Source organism: Crocuta crocuta, unplaced genomic scaffold (genome assembly GCF_008692635.1).
Source record: "Crocuta crocuta isolate KB4526 unplaced genomic scaffold, BGI_CrCroc_1.0 scaffold218, whole genome shotgun sequence".
NCBI lineage: Eukaryota > Metazoa > Chordata > Mammalia > Carnivora > Hyaenidae > Crocuta > Crocuta crocuta.
In genome coordinates, this window is record NW_027533170.1 from 9,397,917 (window position 1) to 9,417,656 (window position 19,740).

Sequence of the window (19,740 nt, forward strand, 5' to 3'; positions counted from 1 at the left end):
TTTGATGAGTAGTCTGCTTTTGTTCTTATCCTTGTTTCTTTTATGTATGTCCCTTTTCTGTGGCTGCTTTAAGGTTTTTGTTACTGGTTTTAAGCACTGTGATTATGATGTACCTTGGTGTCTTTCTTTTTTTCTTTTTCTCTTGTACATATTTATGTTGAACGTCTTGGATCTGTAGGTTTATAGTTTTCAGAAAATTTGAAAGAGTTTAGGCTACTCAAGTAATTTTTTATATTCTCTCCTCTCCTACCCACCTTTTTTTAGAATACAATTACAGTAAAACCTTGGTTTCTGAGCATAATTCGTTCCAGAAACATTCTTGTAATCCAAAGCACTTGTCTATCAAAGTAAATTTCTACCTAAGAAATAATGAAAACTCAGATGATTTGTTCCACAACTAAAAATATGCATATAAAAATAATTGCAATACTGTAATATAATGCAAAATTATAAAGAAAAATAAATTAACCTGCACTTAACCTTTGAAAACCTTCGTGGCTGGTATGAGAGAGACGAACGTTATTGTATAGGATGACTTCCAGTATCTCTAACAGAATTACTGCTATCTGTTGGTTCAGTGGAATCTTTTTCTTTTGGTGCAACTTTAACAAGGAACCTATCCAGTAACACTTGCTTTTGTCTCCTTTTGAGGATTTCTCAGAAATGTGATGCTGTATTGTCATGAAACAGATTCATCTCCCACACTGCTACAGCCTTATTCGGGTGGTGCTTTTTTACAGAATTTTGTGCTGTTTCCCACATTTTACACATCTCCCTAATCTCATTTGAAGTGAGGGATTCCTCCGCCTTTTTCTCCTCCTCTACAGATGAGATGCAGACATAGACTTCTTATAAAATCTTTCAGTTTCGGCCACCCTGATACCTCATTTGTACTTCTCGATGATTTCCTTTGTAACTTCCACTGTAATTAGCTCCTTCTTCTTACTGCCTTTCTTTCCAACCTTTTTCTGCATGGGAGCCATTGTATACGCTCACACAGATATTGACTCTAGTACAGTATTAAACCCTTGTCGTATAGTGTATTTAATGTAACTGGCAGTAAGAAGGCAGAGGAAAGGGTCTCTGCAGGCAGCCTGACCTAGAATGAAGCTAAGCATTCCTAAGCTCACTCTTGTGTAGAAAAACAAAGGACTGTCCATAGGTGCTTTGAAGTGACAAAAAATACACTAGTGCCAGTTGTTGGCACCTTCCAACATTCTGAAAAAAATTACTGATTTTTGCCAACACCACGGCCTGAGACCAAGTATCTGAGCACGGGAGATGATCACCCACAATCCTACAATGAGAGAGAGAGAGAGAGAGAGAGAAAGGAGAATCATTGGCTCAGTGACATTCAGTGTCACGTACTACTCGTATTGCAAGACAGTGCTCGTTTATCAAGTTAAAATTTATTAGACATGTTTACTCGTCTTGTGGACACTCGCAGAACAAGTTACAATCCAAGGTTTTACTGTACTTGTATCTTGAACTTGGCTCATAGTTCACTAATCCTGTTTAATTTGTTCCTTTTTTTCTTTTAGACAGTTTTTATTGCTCTGTCTTTAATTTCACTAATCTTTACAATATCTAATTTGCTGTTAATTTCATCCAATAATAGTGTATTTTTCATAACTAGAAGTTAAAAGTGTGTTTTTTAAAAAAATCTGTATTAATACTGTACTGATGTCTTCACACTTTGCCTCAACTTTTTTGAGGGTATGTATTATGGTTGTAATAACTTTTAATGTCCTTATTTGCTAATGTCCTTATAGATAGATTGGATTGGTTATGATTCCTTTTCACTCCCCCTATCCATTTCTCTTTTTCTTTTCCTCTTTTTGCATGCCTGGTAATTTTTTTATTAGTCACATTGCATTGTGAAGTTTATTTTTTTTGGTACTTGATGTTTTTGTACTCCTATAAATACTCCTAACCTTGTTCTGGGATGCATTTGAATTATTTGGAAACAGTTTGGTTTTTTCCAAGGTTTGTTTTAAGTACTGCCTTTCTAAATTCTCTTCTAGGAACACACACTCTTCCTGGTCCTGTGTGATCCTAAGGTTTGCTCCCTCTGCCCTTTTCTGTTTGTCCTCCCCCATCTCTGGCCTCAGATTCTCTTCACATGCATTTGCCAATCATTACTCAGCTGAAGACTCAGGAGGATCCTCGGGTCTTTAGAGCTTTCTCTCTCTGTAGCTCTCTCTGGCACTGTGCCCTGTGACCTCTAGCCACATTGGCGTCCCTGGACTGCCAGCTTTATCTCCATGCGCATAGACCGCCAGACTCTACCTGGTTCCATCTCCCTGCAGCCCTCTAAGGAAGCTGTCCAGGCAGAGCAGTCTCAGAGGCTCACCTTGTCTGTTTCCCACCTGTCAGTGATTACTGCCCTGTGCTGCTAGATGTCTGAAACTCAATTTTTCATGTTTGTTTGGTTTTCAATTGTTTTATGTGGGAGGGTAAAGCTAGCATATGTCACTCTTTCTTGCTTAAAGTGCAAGTCCGTCATAAAATTTTTTTTTAATGTATGTTTATTTTTGAGAGAGTGCAAGTGGTAGAGGGGCAGAGGAGGACAGAATCCAAAGCAGGCTCTACACTGACAGGCTGACAGCAGGAGTCTGATGTGGGTGGGGCTCAAACCCACTAACCGCAGGTCATGACCTGACTCAACTGACTGAGCCACCCAGGTGCCCCTAAAGATTGTGTCTGATAACTCAAATATCTGAATCTCCTGGGAGTTCTGTTTTGTTGTTTGTCTTTTGGTTTTCAATACTTTAGTAATTTTCCTTCCTTCCTTCCTTCCTCCCTTCCTTCCTTCCTTCCTTCCTTCCTTCCTTCGAGTATGCCTATGCATGTGAGTGGGGAAGGGTTAAAGGGAGAGAGACTCTTAAGCGGGTGCCACGTGGATCCTGCTGCAGAGTTTGATCTCACAACCATGAGGTCATGACCTGAGCCAAAATGAAGAGTCAGACACTTAATTGACTGAGCCGCCAGTCAACCCACTTTGGTAATTTTCATTGAGTGCTGGAAATTGTATGAAATGGCAGAATAATTTGATGGTCTGGATAGTGCTCTCTTTCCTTAGGAGTGGATTTACCTTTGTCCTTGGCAATTAGTAATGGTAGGAGCGGCTGACCATAATCTAATCAGGGATTTATTTCATTTTGTGTGGTGTTCTTTGGGTTGGCTTATTGCAGGTCACACTTAATACATTTATAGATTTTTTTTCCCCCCAAGTTTGTTTATTTATGTTTGAGAGAAAGAACATGAGCAGGGGAGGGGCAGAAAGAGGGAAGGAGAGAGAGAATCCCAGACAGGCTCTGCACTGTCCGCATGGAGCCCTGTGCGGGCCTTGAACTCACAAACCATGAGATCATGACCTGAGCTGAAATCCAGAGTCCAGTCCCTTAACCAACTAAGCCACCCAGGCGTGCCTCCCACTTCTAGACCCTAACTAGAATCTTGATGGTTTAGCAGGGTCTTCTTCCATGATGGTTCCCGAATTCCTGTATTGTTTCCCCAGTGGTGGAAGAGAGATTAAAGCTTTGTTTAGCACCTCAGCCTCTCTGCTTTCGCCTCATCTATTTGCCTTAGCTGCTTGTGGTTCTGCATATTTTGCCAAAGGTAATGTGGGACCTGTCCTGCTTGGTACTTCTCTTCTGAGCTCTTTGTCTCTCATCTCTTTGCTGCCGTGATAGTTCTCTGGTGTTTTCAAATTCATTTTTGTGTTTTGTACCCTATTTTCATCAAGTTTTTCTTTCCTTCAGTAAGACGGTTGGTCAACAAATTAATGTTACAGGAAGCTGAAATTCAGATGTGTACACGTTTTTAAACTATACCTAAAGAATCTGCAGGTACCAAACAACTTTCATGTTCCTCTTGTTCTTCCATTGTGTGGTGGCAGCACGGTGACTGCCTGCTTCTGAGGTATATCTGTAGCCCAGAACGGCTACTCGTTCCAGGCCCTTGAGGTGGCAGTATAGGTATGGAGAGAGGTACTGACCAGAGCCACACTAAGGAACCGAACTTAGGTCTGGACTCCTTGGTAGGTTTTTTTTGTTTTTGTTTTTTTGTTTTTGGTTTTGTTTTTTTTTCTTTTTTAATTTTCAAGACTGGATGTGTCTCTGTGAGGTAGCCCTGGTCTGGCCTTTTCACTTTATATACTTGGGGAAGCCTGTGACTCAGGACTTCCACTTCTAGGAATCTCTCCAGACTCCCGGTTGGGGAGATAGCTCCAGTCCTAGACATCATGCTCTGGTGACTAAATGTGTGCTGACTCACCACTGCTGCCATCTGCCCTGGGCCTTTCCTCTTCTTTCTTCAAGCTCACAGTACAGCTAGCATGTTGGGGATGTTTCTTGAGATGATAGATTTCTAGCCAAGGATATATATGGTTCAGAAGTATTGTTGTTATACTTCTGGCGATCCAGTTTCTTCTCAGTCTTTGGCTCTTTTGAAAACATCTTTAAGGATATCCGCTTTGCTATGCTTCCTGCTCTGGAGAAGAAATGGCACAAGTGCCTTCAGTTTGGCAAAACCAATATTGAGATTTTTTTTTATCCACTTGTGCTCCTTGGCATTGGCCATGTACTCCTGCTCCAGCTCCAGTTGGAGGTCCTCGGTAGAGGGGTAGCCACCTGAGGCAGCCACTTGAACTGGCAGATGACAGCCAGCTAGGGCAGCAGCCCACATGGCTCCCACAGCATGTCCTCCAGCACCTTGGCCTGCGGGGCACCCGGGAGAGAGGGCGCAGGAGCCACATCCATGGCAGAGGGTGGAGGGCCTCCTTTAAATGACCTAGAAATCAAGTGCCTTTAGCTACAGGGTCACACGTTTGTCTTTTCTAGTTTGTGACATTTTCTGGCATTTGGAAGGCTTCAGTCGAGTTCGAGTCTAGTTTGAGTAAGCGCTCTTCATGGTTTTCCATGGAGAATAGTAGACCATGCCTCTCAAATTCTGGATCAAGTTCTTCTGATTTTTTAAAAATGTTTATTTATTTTTGAGAGAGATAGAGAAAAGCACGCAAAGGAGGGCGGGTGTGTGTATGTACACAGAGGATCCAGAGTGGGCCCTGTACCGACAGAGAGCCTGACATGGGGCTCAAACTCACAAACCGTGAGATCATGATCTGAGCTGAAGTCGGACGCTTAATTAACTAAACACTTAATTAACTAAGCGACCTAGGCGTCTTAAGTTCTTCTGATTTTTTTTAAAGATGGTATTGTATTTAGCTCTTTTTGATAATTGTAAGTATAACTCCAGAGTCAAGTAGCTTTCAGAGTGTTATCAGCTTGTGCAGCTGTCTGTCTTCTGGGTGACCCTGGTGTCTGCTCTAGGGAAGTTTAGAGTGGGGACAGGTAAACAGGATAGGAGGGAAACTCAAGTAGAGGCAGGACATCCAGAATAGTAGTTCTGAGGCCATCACTGGCTCATTAGAAATCACTTACATGTCATTCACTCATTTACTCTGAAACTTCTCATGTGGAAGGTGATGAGACATAAGGTTTCAGGAATCTTGCAGGCTGTAGAAGACTCCCACAAGAAAATAATTAGAAAACCATGATAAATACAGGACAGAAAGCTTGACCTATTATTATCGTTTCTTTAAGACCGTCTTAGCCAGCTTGGCAGGATCAGGGAAAACATCCTAGAATAGCTGACTACTGAGTTAATGATATTAGCCAGGGGAAAGTGGTGTTAAGGACATCTCAGGAAAAGGGGACGTGGAGAACATAAAGTATACAGTGGAAGTCTCCCTTTCATCCCCCTTTCCCTGTTATACTTTCCAGCATGCACACACGTATGCATTCATACACAGGGCTATTTCTTTTGTACAGCTCTGGAGTCCTTCCACGCATATGTAAATACAAATATAGTTTCTTATTCCACACCTTATTTAAAAAATCTTTTTTTAATGTTTATTCATTTCTGAGAGAGAGAGAGAGAGATGGAGCCTAAGCAGGGGAGGGGTAGAAAGAGAGGGAGACACAAAATCTGAAGCAGACTCCAGGCTCTGAGATGTCAGCACGGAGCCCAACATGGGGCTTGAATCTATGAACTGTGAGATCATGACCTGAACCAGAGTTGGGTGCTTAACTGACTGAGCCACACAGACACACCTGTACCTTATATTTAATTCAAAAGGTAGTATATTCTGTACATATTTCTGCGCTTTGCTTTTTTTCCGTATAGTAATATACTGTGGAGAGATTCTAAATAAATAGACAGTTCTTCTATCACTGTAATTTTTCTTCCCTTCTCTCCTCCTTCCTTCCCTCTCTCTTCCTTTCCTTTTCTTGGTATTAGAGAGAGAGAGAGAGGAAGGGAGGGAGGGAGAGAGAGAATCACTCCCTCAGTGTAGCCCCATGCAAGTCTCAATCGCGTAACTCTGGTATCATGACTTGAGCCAAAACCAAGAGTTGGATACTCAACTGACGGAGTCACTCAGGCGCCCCTGTAACTTATTTAAGTGGTACTATATTGATGATCAGTCTGTGACAAACCACTGCTACAGTGAATAACCTTGTAGGTTGTTTTGCATCTCTCCTAATATATCTGTAGGTCAAAAGAGTGTATGTGTTTATAATTTTGACAGTGAAGTTCAGAATCAACTTATCTGGTCCTGACATTTTTATCATGATCATGTTGTGTTATAAATTAGGATGATTTGTAAGATATCTTTCTTTGGGGGTGCCTGGGTGGCTTAGTCGGTTGGGCGTCCGACTTTCGCTTGGGTCATGATCTCGCGGTTCGTGGGTTCGAGCCCCGCGTCGGGCTCTGTGCTGACTGCCAGCTCAGAGCCTGGAGCCTGTTTCAGAGTCTGTGACTCCCTCTCTCTCTGACTCTCCCCTGCTCACGCTGTCTCTCTCTCTCTCTCTCCTAGAAATAAATAAAAAAAAAAAAATTTAAAAAAAAAGATATCTTTCTTTGTTTGCTTATTTATTTTTGAGAGAGAAAGAGAGCACAAGCAGGGAGGGGCAGAGAGAGAGGGAGACACAAAATCCAAGGCAGGCTCCAGGCGCTGAGCTGTCAGTGCCGAGACCCACATGGGTCTCAAACTTATGAACTGTGAGATCATGACCTGAGCTGAAGTTAGATGCTTAATCTGCTGAACCACCCAGGTGCCCCTATAAGATGTCTTTCCATTTGTTCCTTTTGTAGAAGTCTAATATACTTCTTGTTAGATTTATTCCTAGGTATTTTACCTTCTGGTTCTTATGAATAGAGTCTTTGTTATTTTTTCATCTGATTATTGTATGCATGCAAATTATTGGTTTGTATATGTTAATTTTATTCTCTGTTATGCTATTAACTTTTTTATGTAACTGTTTTATTGAGATATAATTCACATATCCTATAATTCACTCATTAAAGTGCATAGTCAGTGGGGTTTAGTTTTTTTGCAGTTATGCAGCCATTACCACATTCACTTTTATTTTTTTATTTTTATTTTTTTTTAAATTTTTAATGTTTTTATTTCTAGGAGAGAGAGAGAGACAGACAGAGAGAGAGAGAGAGAGACAGCATGAGCAGGGGAGGGTCAGAGAGAGAGGGAGATACAGACTCTGAAATAGGCTCCAGGCTCTGAGCTGGCTGTCAGCACAGAGCCCGACACGGGGCTCGAACCCACAAACCGCGAGATCGTGACCCAAGCGAAAGTCGGACGCTTAACCGACTAAGCCACCCAGGCGCCCCACCACATTCACTTTTAAAACATTTTTTAGCACCCCAAAAGAAACCCAATACTCATTAGCAGTCACTTCCCATTTCCTTCCAGTCCCCTAGCCGTAGGTAACCAGTAATTTATTTTTTTACATCTGTAGATTTGCCTAAACATTTTTTGTCTTTGTGACTGCCTTCAAGATTCATCCATGTTGTAGCATGTATTAGTACTTCATTCCTTTTAGTGGCTGAATAATATACCACGTGTGGATATTATCACATTTATTTATCTGTGGAAAACACACTTCTGTGCGTTTTCTCTGCTCTCAGTACTCTACTACGATACTACTTCAACACCAGATGTGCCGGTTTTCTACACTTAAAGCAATTCTGTGACACCACCTCAGCTGAGTGTCCTATAATTTAACTCAGCTCTGACACTAGTGTTGGGTACCACAAGTTAAGGGTTCAGTCCCATAGAACTGCTCCCCTCAACTTCAGGCACTAGCGACAAGTCCAGGTTGTTATCTTGTGCTTTCACTTGAGGAGCTCTAAATCCAGAGGTTCCCAGGATCATCCTCTCCTTGGGTTTAATTAATCTGCTATAATTGGCTCACAGAACCAAAGAGTTTACTTACTAAATTACTGGCTTATTATAAAAACTGAGGAACAGCCAAATGGAAGAGATCTATAGAGCAAGATGTAGGGAACAGGCAAGAAACTTCCATGCTCTTTCCAGACCCCTCACCTTCCCCATACCTCCCTGTGTTCCCTACTCTTGAAAGCTCAGAGCTCCATAGTTAGCGGATACCCTCAGAGGGAGGCTTCATTAGGCATTGCTGATTAAATCTGGTGATGGCAGCCTCTCAGCCCTCTCTCCTCCCTAGTTGTTGGGGATGGGGGCCGGTTGGGACTGAAAATTTCAGCTCTCTAGTCCTATTTGGTTTTGCTGGCAACAAGCCCCCATTTATGAGGGCTTAAAAAAAGTCACCTCATTTAAGGTTAAACTCTGGTGTCCTTGAAAGGAGCACCTATAACAAAAGACACCTTTACCACTTAATCACTTTAGAAATTCTAAGGATTTTAGGAGCTCTGTTCTGGAAACAGAGATAAAGATAAGATGTATATTTTTTGTTATAAATCAAAGCATCACAGATTGTTTCTACTTTTCGTCTATAAAGAATAATACTGCTATGAACATTTGTGTACAAGTTTCCTTGTGGATATTTTCATTTCTGTCCAGTAGGTACTTAGGAGTGGAATTGCTGGATCATATGGTAAATGTTTAACTTTTTTGAGTAACTGCCAGACTGTGGTGAAAATTTCTGCATCATTCTACATTCTAAACCAGATTGTACAAGATTTCCAATTTCTCTACTTCATGGCAACAATGGTTACATCTTTTTGATTTAGCCATCCATCTTCTTGGGCTTGAAAGAAGTATTTCATTGTGGTTTTGATTAGCATTTCATTGATGGTTCATGAAATTGAGCATCTTTGCATGTGTTTATTGGTCATTTGTTTATCTTCCTTGGAGATGATACATACTTTTGATAGTGAAAAAGTATATAATGGGATGAGAGAAGTGTAAAATGATGGTCTATTTCACTTTGATTGTAGGCAATCAAGTTTAAAGGCAAAACACGCAGTTAAAACTGTAAAGTTTCGGGGCGCCTGGGTGGCTTAGTAGGTTAAGCATCCGACTTTCGCTTAGGTCACGATCTCGTGGTTCGTGGGTTCGAGCCCCGTGTCGGGCTCTGTGCTGACTGCCAGCTCAGAGCCTGGAGCCTGTTTCAGAGTCTGTGACTCCCTCTCTCTCTGACCCTCCCCTGCTCACGCTGTCTTTCTCTCTCTCTCTCTCTCCTAGAAATAAATAAAACATTAAAAAAATATTTTTTAAATAAAAAATAAACTGTAAAGTTTCTAACCTTTAATGTTTTTAGAATCTTCTGTTAACCTCAGATCAGTTTTAGAAAATCTTTTATAGCAAAAAAAGTTCTATAGTCCCATCATTTTTTTCTTTTTTAAATCACATTACAGAATCATGTATAGTTCAACTCACTGATTCCTATTTTTTTTTATAAACATGAGTGTGATATAATGGTAGTTACATTGGGTGATGGAATTTGGTATTTTTAAACAGTGCTGAATTATTTAATAAGCATATTCATTTAAAAATAATTTTATTAACAGGGCACCTAGCTTGCTCAGTCAGTGGATCATTTGATTCTTGATCTTTAGGTTGTGAGTTTGAGCCCCATGTTGGGTGTGGAGATTACTTAAAAATAAAATCTTTAAAAAATTAAGTTTTTTAGAAAAATGTAAAAGATATATAACAGTTTTAGATGTTGCTGACTAAGCTTTGCAACAAACATTTCCTTTTCTTAAGGTCAAACGGTTGCCAAATGGTGGAGCTCCTTAGTGGTAGAGGCTCAGACTGTAGTGTCAGTCCCTTGACCTGAGTGTGGCCCTTTTTTCATCTGCATCACACCACAGCCATCATTCTGTGTTCAACCTGATATTCTCGCCTTTCTCTGTCCTTTTGCCTTTTTCCTAATACTTTTATCAGTCTTTCCATTCTCAGGTTCTAGGCTTCTTACCTTCAGGCCTAATCTTTTACTCAAACTAGATTTCTTTAATTTGAGCAAGCGTCATTCTTTCCTTGCATTTAAGACCTAAATTCTTTCCCACCAAAGTTTGATGAGTGTAGCTTTGCAGATGTGTTTTCCTTCATGGTTGAAACTTGCATTTGTTAACTCACATGCCCTGTTAAGGCTGTTTCCTTTCCCACGAACTTTACTATTTTTAAATTAAGCACTATCAATGGATTTAATCTGCCAAATATTCTCCTTAGTGCCCTTCATGTAATTTAATCAGGTCTTCTTCTTAATCCAATTTGCCATTCTCATAGCACAATCTTCTTCCTTTTGTAAAGTTTACCTTGCTGTAAGCCTGAAATCCTGGTCTTTAACTTCGTTAGGAGTTGTGAGTGGGGAAAATTTCAAATGGCCACCTTTTCCAATTATAGTGGATTATTGTTATTCACAGTAGTTATGCTCCATGTGGTCACCTTGAGCATGAAATTAGCAAGTACTGAACCATTTCTCTGAGAGGAGATTCATGGTTAGGTTCCTGTGAACCTCTGCCACAACACTTTTCATCAACTAATCAATACATAAGCTTGTTTTATGTGTGTTTATGTTTAAAGACCCCTTATTTAATGTATATTGTCAACTCATTAACCTTGAACTCTTGGACACTGCAATGAATGCCTCAAGGAAGCTTACCTAAAACAATAGGCACCTTACAGCCTTGCAGTTGGCATTTCAGCACCGTGCTTTGGGGCCATTTAAAACCTCAGATTCACCCACAAAAAGCACAAATATGCAAAATCTGTGGCACTATTTAGTGAAAAAGACACTTGTTCGCATTGTGAAAGGTGGAACAAGAAGCCAGAATGTTACCTTGTTGGACCTCATAGGAACTCTTCTGGGTGACTACAGTTTTTTGCTACTCTGCATGTTTGTGAATGAGTGTGACAGATACAGGAATTGCATTTGGAGTTAGGTAAACTGGAGGGGGGTGGGTAGGAGAATTCACAGATAACAGAATCTGGGAAAAACGGAAATGAACTATATTTCTTTTTCTTCTAAAATGTCAGTTTTAAAGATTCAGTCAAGATTTTTTCTTCCTTTTTCTAAATCTGCAAATGTAGAGATGGCAATTTTTTATTCATAGGGATGTTAATTATATCTGGTCCCTTTAGTGTTTGCTAACTGCCCCTCTGATTTTAGAGACACTAGTTAGATTCCCTCTGTCTCCTAGTATTTAACAATAAAGGATTCTGGACGTGTTAGAATGAAATTACTTCTCAAAACACAGCTCTTAATTTAGGTCAGGATAATCCCGCTGTTTCTCAAGTCACAAAGCTGCCTAAAATTGAATGCAGATTTTTTGGATGCATAGGAATATGTACAATTTTATGGAGAAGTAAATAGATATCCTCAGAACTTCAAAAAGTGACTCTCTCTTATTCATTAATCTCAAAAATTAGGAACCCTAAGGCACCTGGGTGGCTCAGTCAGTTAAGCATCTGACTTTGGCTCAGGTCATGACCTCACAGTTTGTGGGTTCGAGCCCCACATTGGGCTGTGTGCTGGCAGCTCAGAGCCTGGAGCCTGCTTCAGATTCTGTGTCTCCTTCTCTTTCTCTGCTCCTCTCCTGCTCGCGCTCTATCTCTGTCTCAAAAATAAACAAACATTTAAAAATTAAAAAAAAAATTAAGAACCTTAATTTCTTAGGTTACATAATTCCACCAATAGAGTTTTATGTAATTGAGAATTGCGATGGGACAAAGGATATTTACATTTAAATTTTTAGTAGCTATTTCAGGATTGGTTTCAAAATATAGTTGTGTTTTTTCCCCATAATCAATTAGGGAGTTTCTCAACCCTCTTAGCCATATGAATATTGGATCGTAATCTTATTTTGCTATTTGCCTAAGTAGAAGTGAATGTTTTATTGTTTAAGCTTGCATATGTTTTATTACTGAAATAAACATTTTTTTAAATAACTGACCCTTTGTTTTTTCTTGAGGACTTTATTTACTATTCTGTCCCTACACCAGCATACTAGTCCCTGAAAGTTGCTTGAATAAATGAATGTTATCTCTCTCTCTCTCTCTCTTTTTTTTTTAAGAGAGCGAGCGAGAACTCATGCAGGGGTGTGGCCAGGGGACAGGGATAGAGAGAATCTGAAGCAGGCCCCATGCCCAGCGTGGAGCCTTATGCAGTGCCATACATGGAGCCTTACGTGGGGCTCAATCTCACAACTGTGAGATCATGACGTGAGCCAAAATCAAGAGTTGGATGCTTAACTGACTGAGTCACCTGGGTGTCCCTGAATGTTCTCTGGTTGCTATACGTGTCGGCATCTCCACATTAGAGAGGTTTTAAATTGTAATGAATTCAAACCTGACAGTTATTTGGATTCTCAGACTTGAGTTATGTTTAGAAATATTCTCTTCCATTACTTTTCTGGTTTTTTTTGGCATTTGGAAATTTGTTTTACTTTTCTGTATATGGTAGAGATCTGATTCCTCCTTTTCCTCTCCCTTAAATCCTGCATGATTGATTTATTTAATACATGACTCCTTATACTTGATAAAAAAAATTTTAATGTTTATTTTTGAGAGGGAGAGAGAGAGAGCACAGGGGAGGGGCAGAGAGAGTGAATCCCAAGCAGGTCTTGCACTATTAGTGCAGAGCCCAGCGCGGGGCTTGAACCCACAAACCATGAGATCATGACCTGAGCCGAAATCAAGAATTGGATGCTTAGCTGAGCCACCCAGTCCCTCTTACCTTCTTCACGGACTTCTTGGTTTTTTTTCTGGCTACCTTCTTGATTGAGAATTTTGTATCCGCCCTGTTAAATTGAAGTATGAAAATGTAATTCTCAAGCCCTTCTACCTTTTTTTGTTAAGTCGTATCTTGAGGTTGAAACACAATACTTATGTACCCAATTATGTACCAAATATGAACCAAACTTATTATGTACCCAGTAAGTAGTTTGTGATATTTTAAGTGCTTTATTTATATTGAATATTAGCTGTGTGCTTTAGTTTTCTGAACTGAAAAATAAATTTGTTATACAAATAGGAGATGCTGTAGGTTCTACTCTAATTATTATGCAGTAAGGAAAAACTCTTTCTTAGATTGAAATAGATTTTATTGCACAGCTGTACTGAGGTAGAGTTGACATGTAATAATCAGCATGTATGCAAAGTGAATAATGTGATATATTTGGTTGTCTATACATCTTTGAAATCATCACCACATTCAAAGGACATAGTTATCATTCCCCCAAATTTGTAATTCCTTTCCCTGCCCCCTTCATTTCTCCATCCCTTCCCCCAATCCCAGGCGTTCGCTGTTCTGCTTTCTTTAACCATAGGATTGGTTTAAATTTTGTGGAATTTTTTTTATATAAAGGAAGTAATAGAGTATGTACTTTTTTTTGGTTTAGTTTCACTACATATTTTGATATTCATCTGTGCAGTTGGGTTTTTAATAGTTCATACTTTTCATTATTGAGTAGTATCTTCTTTTTGTATGCCAGCATTTGTTTATCCATTTCTTTGTTAATGAAAATATTTGATAGTTTCTGGTATTTGGCTGTTACAAATAAAGCTGTATTTGTGTACAATTCTTTGTAAAGGATAGAACTTTTATTTTTCTTGGGCAAATACCTAAGAATGAAATTGATCATAAGGTAGGTAAGATTTAACTTTTTAAAAACTCAAACGATTTTGCATTCTTACTAGATATCCTTGATCCATATCCTCACCAACACTTGACAGGTCTTTAATTTTAGCCATTCTTCTGGGTGTGTAGTGGATATCACATTGTGGTTTAAATTTCCATTTCCCTAATGACCCTGATGTTGAGCATTTTTTCATGTGATTATTTGCCAGCTTTATGTTTTCTTTGGTGAAGTGTCTGTTTTCCATGTTTTTCCTATTTTGAAAATTGGATTATTATTAATTAAATTTTGAGAGTTCCTTTATATAATAAGTTCTAAAATCAGGTAGTTTTAGTCTTCCAACTTCTTTTTCAAAGTTGTATTGAATTTTATAAGGCCTTTGAATTATTATGTGAATTTTAGAATCCATTTGCCAGTTTCAGACATGCTGGCATTTTGATTGTGATTGTGTTGACTCTATTTGGGGAAGATCTACTATCTTAACAGTATTGAATCTTCTGACTCTCAACACTGTATATCTCTCTACTAATTTACATCTTTAATTTCTTTCAGGGTATTTTGTAGTTTTTAGTATATAGGTCCTTCACATATTTTTGTCACATTTTCCTGTTTCATAATTTTGGTGCTAGTGTAAATGTTATTTTAAATATGTTACTGATTATGCATTGCTATCTATAAAAATACAGTAGATATTTTGTATATTGATACTTTATCCTACAACCTTGCTAAACTCATTTATTGGTGGTATTTTTATAGAGTCTTAGGATTTTACATAGATGATTGTGCCATTTACAGATAAACATGGCTCTACTTCTTTCAACTTTTTTCTTGTCTTATAGCACAGGCTAAAACTTCCAGCATAATTTTGATTGGGATTGGTAATAGTGGACATATCTGCTTTGTTTCTGTTCATAGGGGAAATCGTTTACTCCCTTACCACTAACCTCCTTATAAAATGCCCTTTATTAAGATATAAGAAGCTCTGATCTTTTCTTAGCTTACTGAGAGCAAGCTTTTTTTTTTTTAAATCAGGATTTGATTTGATTAAATGCTGGGTTTTGTTTTTTTTTAATTTTTTTAATGTTTTATTTATTTCTGAGAGAGAGAGACCGCGTGATCAGGGGAGGGTCAGATAGAGAGGGAGACGCAGAATCTGAGGCAGGCTTCAGGCTCTGAGCTAGCTGTCAGCACAGAGCCCGACACGGGGCTCGAACCCACAAACCGTGAGACCATGACCTGAGCCGAAGTCGGACACTTAACTGACTGAGCCACACAGGCGCCCCTAAATGCTGGTTTTTAAATGTTGATTTTGTCAGATGCTTTTCTACATCTGTGTATATGATTTTCTTTTCTAAGAAAAAGTGTTTTGTTTTGTTTTTTTTTTTACAAATAGTTTATTGTCAAATTGGTTTCCATTAAGAAAAAGTTTTTTGAAAAATTATTTTGAATGTTTTACAAACCTTGAATTTCCTGGCACAAGTCTTACCTGGTCATTATCTTTTTATTTATTTATTTTTATAATTTCTTTTTTAATGTTTTATCTCTGAGAGAAAGAGAGCATGAGCAGGGGAGGGTCAGAGAGAGGGAGACACAGAATCTAAAGCAGGCTCCAGGCTCTGAGCTAGCTGTCAGCACAGCCCACTGCGAGGCTTGAACCCACAAGCTGTGAGATCATGACCTGAGCTGAAGTTGGATGCCTAACCGACTGAGCCACCCAGGCGCCCCTTTTTCTTTTCTTTTTTTTTTTTTTGTCACTATCTTTTTAATCTATTGAATTTGATTTGTTAAAATTTGCATTTTTGTTCATGAAGGATTTGATTTGTAATTTTTTTGGTACTACTAGTTTTATCTGGTTTTGTTATCAAGAGTGCCGTTGGCCATATAGAATGGGTTTGAGGGGCGCCTGGGTGGCTCAGTCGGTTGAGCGTCCGACTTCTGCTCGGGTCATGATCTCACGGTTGGTGGGTTCGAGCCCTGCATCAGACTCTATGCTGACAGCTCAGAGCCTGGAGCCTGTTTCAGATTCTGTGTCTCTCTCTTTCTCTGCCCCTCCCCAACTCATACTCTGTCTCTCTGTCTCAAAAATGAATAAACTAGAAAAAATTTTAGAATGAGTTTGAAAGTATCGTCTTTTCACTTTTCTGGATCAGTCTGTGTAAAGTAAGAGTTTAACTTTATTCTTTTTTTAAAAAATTTTTAATGTTTTATTTCTGAGAGAGAGAGAGAAAGAAATACAGTGTGAGCAGGGGAGGGTCACAGAGAGAGGGAGATACAGAATCCGAAGCAGGCTCCAGGCTCTGAGCTGTCCGCCAGCACAGAACCTGACGGCAGAGCTCCACAAACCGTGAGATTATGACCTGAGCTGAAGTCGGACACCCAACTGACTGAGCCACCCAGGCACCCCAAGTTTAACTTTATTCTTGTGCATGTGGGTATCTAGTTATCTTTTGGGTTTATTACTTAAGATATATTTTTTTCCTCTCCCCAACTCATACCTGTTTTGGGGACTCCAATTACATATATATTAGGCTGTTTAAAGCTGTCCAAGAATTTATGGATGTGATTTTTTTTTAATATTTATTCATTTTGAGAGAGAGAATCCAAAGTAGGCTAGTGCAGAGCCCAATGTGAGGCTCGATCTCACAAACCGTGAGATCATGACCCAAGCCAAAATCAAAAGTCAGATGCTTAACTGACTGAGCCACCCAGGTGCCCATGCTTGTGATTTTTTTCCAGTATTTTTCTCTCTGTGTTTCATTTTTGTTGCTGTATCTTCATTTTAGGCATGGTGTTCAGCTTAGAAGTTGTTTGTGTTTCTGTGCTATCTTGTATCTCTAGTTAGCACTCATTTAGTCTTCTAGTTTCTGATCATATAGAATGCAGTTTTAGTAATTTTTAATAACTGTCTACTAATTTTATCATTATCTTTTCTGGGCTAGTTTTTATTGATTATTTTTTCTCTTCATTATAACTGTTGTTTTCCTCCTTTGCATGCCTGGTAATTTTTTATTGGGTGCCAGGTATTGTGAGTTTTGCCCTGTTGGGAGATGCATATTGTTGTATTCCTATAACCAGTATTGAACCTTATTTTGAGATATAGTTAGGTTACTAAAAACGGTTTAATTCTTTTGAGGCTTGCTCTTAAAGTTTCTTAGGTGAGGCCAGAGCAATCTTTAGGCTGATTTTATACCACTAATAAGTCCGGTACCTTGGAGTTATGAAACATTTCTCTCTGTTGGTGGCAACACCTGCCAGCCTCAGTTCTGTATAAATGTGGGGATTGTTGTTTTTGCTTCTTTTGGGTGTTTTCCCTCTGGCTCAGGCAATTTCTCACATGTTTATACTGATCAGTATTCAGCTGAAAACTTGAAGGGGACCTTCTTCCCATCTCCAGATTTCCATGTCTGTTAATCTCTCTTCTCTGGTACTCTGGTCAAATTCTAGTCATCATGGCTTCCCTGCTCCAGAACTTGGGGGAGATCACGGTGCTGCCCCTGGGGTCCCCTACCTGTGCAGTCCAGGAAGCTGAGACAGTTGTAAGGCCTGCCTTGTTTGTGATGAGGATCAGTCTTCACTGGTTGATGTCTGATGGCTGAAATTTGTTGATTCATATATATTGTCTGATGTGGTAGTTGTTCAGGTAGGATAGTAAATTCGGTCCCTGTTACTCCACCATTGTTAGAAATCTTAAGATTGCTTTTTCAGCCGATAGAAAAATCAGTGCTCATAGACTAGTGTATTTCCATTACATCTGTTTGTTTCATTCTGTCTCAGATTAGATCTTTTACCATTAAAGAGACTGGAGGAAAATTCTTAGATGGACTGTAAAAATGATTGGCATCTTACCAAGAAGTAACAAAGTACTGATTTAATGTTGCATTGAAAGAAATTATTTTTTCCTTAGTTACTGAACCCTGGGTCTAATGCTCTTTGATTGTATATTTATGACTTCATATCTGTAATGTTTCTGGGCAAGTATTTTTGCTTGTAATTATTCAGTACAGCTTTTGGTTAGTTATGATTCTTAGATGCAGTTATCACTTGAGTACGCTGGTCTTAAAACTTTGCTAAGCTGAGAACATATGGTTTACCTTTTGTTTGCAGGCAGAATTCTTGTTTTCTAGAGTATAGGTAGGAACAGCGTCAGAGATAGTGGATTTGATTTTTTTTGCATAATTCCAAATTAATCATGGTGACATACTGGATTTCTCATTAGTATAAGTCATTCATACCCTCTCTTTCGTGTCATAGCTGAGACAACCTTAAACGATAAAGTCTTAACTGTTGTGCTCTAAAAAATAATGATGCAATCTAAACACTGAGTTTTTTTTAGTTTGCTAAGCAAGCTTATAACCTAATCATAGCAGTGCATTGTCCTAGAATAGGTAAGCTTTCTCCTGTTAAACCCTTCCTCACAATTTGTTGTATGATACATTATTTGTTGAAGCATCTAAATGTTATTTAATCCAAGGACCTAATTGTAGAGAGCACCATATAATCTTTCCTCCATTTTTTCCTTCTCTTACAGGAAAAGTAAGAAGCTTAAGCTCATCCTTGTGGTCACTAACTCACTTGACAGCTTTGCATCTGAGTGACAATTCCCTGTCCCGCATTCCTTCAGACATTGCCAAGCTTCACAATCTGGTGTATCTGGACCTGTCCTCTAATAAAATCCGGAGTTTACCGGCAGAACTCGGAAACATGGTATCACTCAGGTGTGCAGATTCGACTTCTTATGTGACTTTAACCCCCTAAAAACAAAATAGAGCACTTATTTTGCTAGGAAACTGCACTACCAATTAAATGGTATTTGAACAAAAGCAAACATAATTATATCCTTTAATGTAAAGTTTTTCAGGAAAATTGAATGTCAAACAAGAAATAGTAAAATAGGTAGATTCATTATCTAAAATTTGTTTTACTGCTATGTTTTGTGTAATGTACTTTATTAAACAAAATTTTTGGATAAAGTGGGGGTAAACAAGTAGAAGGCAGTTATGTTGATTCCCACATATGGACTCTCCTGGGATAAACGATTGTGGTGCTTTCCCAATGTGGTTATTATCCCAATGGAAAAATCTTGCCCTGTATTATATTACCTGCCTTTTCTCTGATTACCCTGGCTTTTTTTGCTGCTTTCTACCATTTGCTGCATAATAAAATAAAATAAGGACCTCGTGAGAGTTTTTGTACCTTTGTTGTTCCCACTTTTTGACACTGTTTTGGGATTAATTACGGAGTAATATACCATGACCATTTTTAATCTCTTTAAAAGACCTCCTTTCCCGTGTGGGAATAAATGGGAACAGATTATTCAGATTTGTTTCATTTATGGCCTCACTAGCCTCTGGTTCACTAAGTAGTAACCAAGGTTCATTTAAATTCCAAGAACCAGGGATTATAGTAGTCTTTTTTTTGGAAGTAGTTCTAGCCACCTTTAAAAATTGATAATTAAAACTTATTGTAGAAAATTGTAAGTATCTCAATATTGGGTCTTTGTTTTTTTCCCTACTGAAAGTTCCTTTGCTAGTTACATTATGGTTATTTGTACAAAAAATTATTAGTTAATACAGCTGCCATTATTTCTAAAAGTGAAACTTTAAAATTTGGAGAAATATTAATGATAAACTTAATTTTGCAGCTATCAAACAATTTTCACTTGGTGCTACATGATCATTTTAAAGCTCATTTAACAGTTCACTGTCTTAGGCTGTTTCATCATTTCCTCTTTTTCTTCCTTTCTTCCTTTCTTCCTTTCTCCCTTCCCTTCCCTTCCCTTCCCTTCCCTTCCCTTCCCTTCCCTTCCCTTCCCTTCCCTTC

General features: G+C 38.8%; 1 protein-coding gene and 1 pseudogene across 3 annotated transcripts in view; one reads left to right on the top strand and one right to left on the bottom strand.

Annotated features, from left to right (window-relative positions):
- CNOT6 (CCR4-NOT transcription complex subunit 6) overlaps positions 1–19,740 on the top strand; it is a 63,501-nt gene that overhangs the window by 19,954 nt on the left and 23,807 nt on the right. For all 3 annotated transcript variants that reach the window (XM_077746255.1, XM_077746258.1, XM_077746257.1), the window contains one exon: positions 18,449–18,635. In XM_077746255.1, coding sequence (XP_077602381.1) covers positions 18,449–18,635 — 187 coding nt within the window. The remainder of the gene's footprint in view (positions 1–18,448; positions 18,636–19,740) is intronic.
- LOC144216870 (factor in the germline alpha pseudogene) lies at positions 885–15,414 on the bottom strand (annotated as a pseudogene).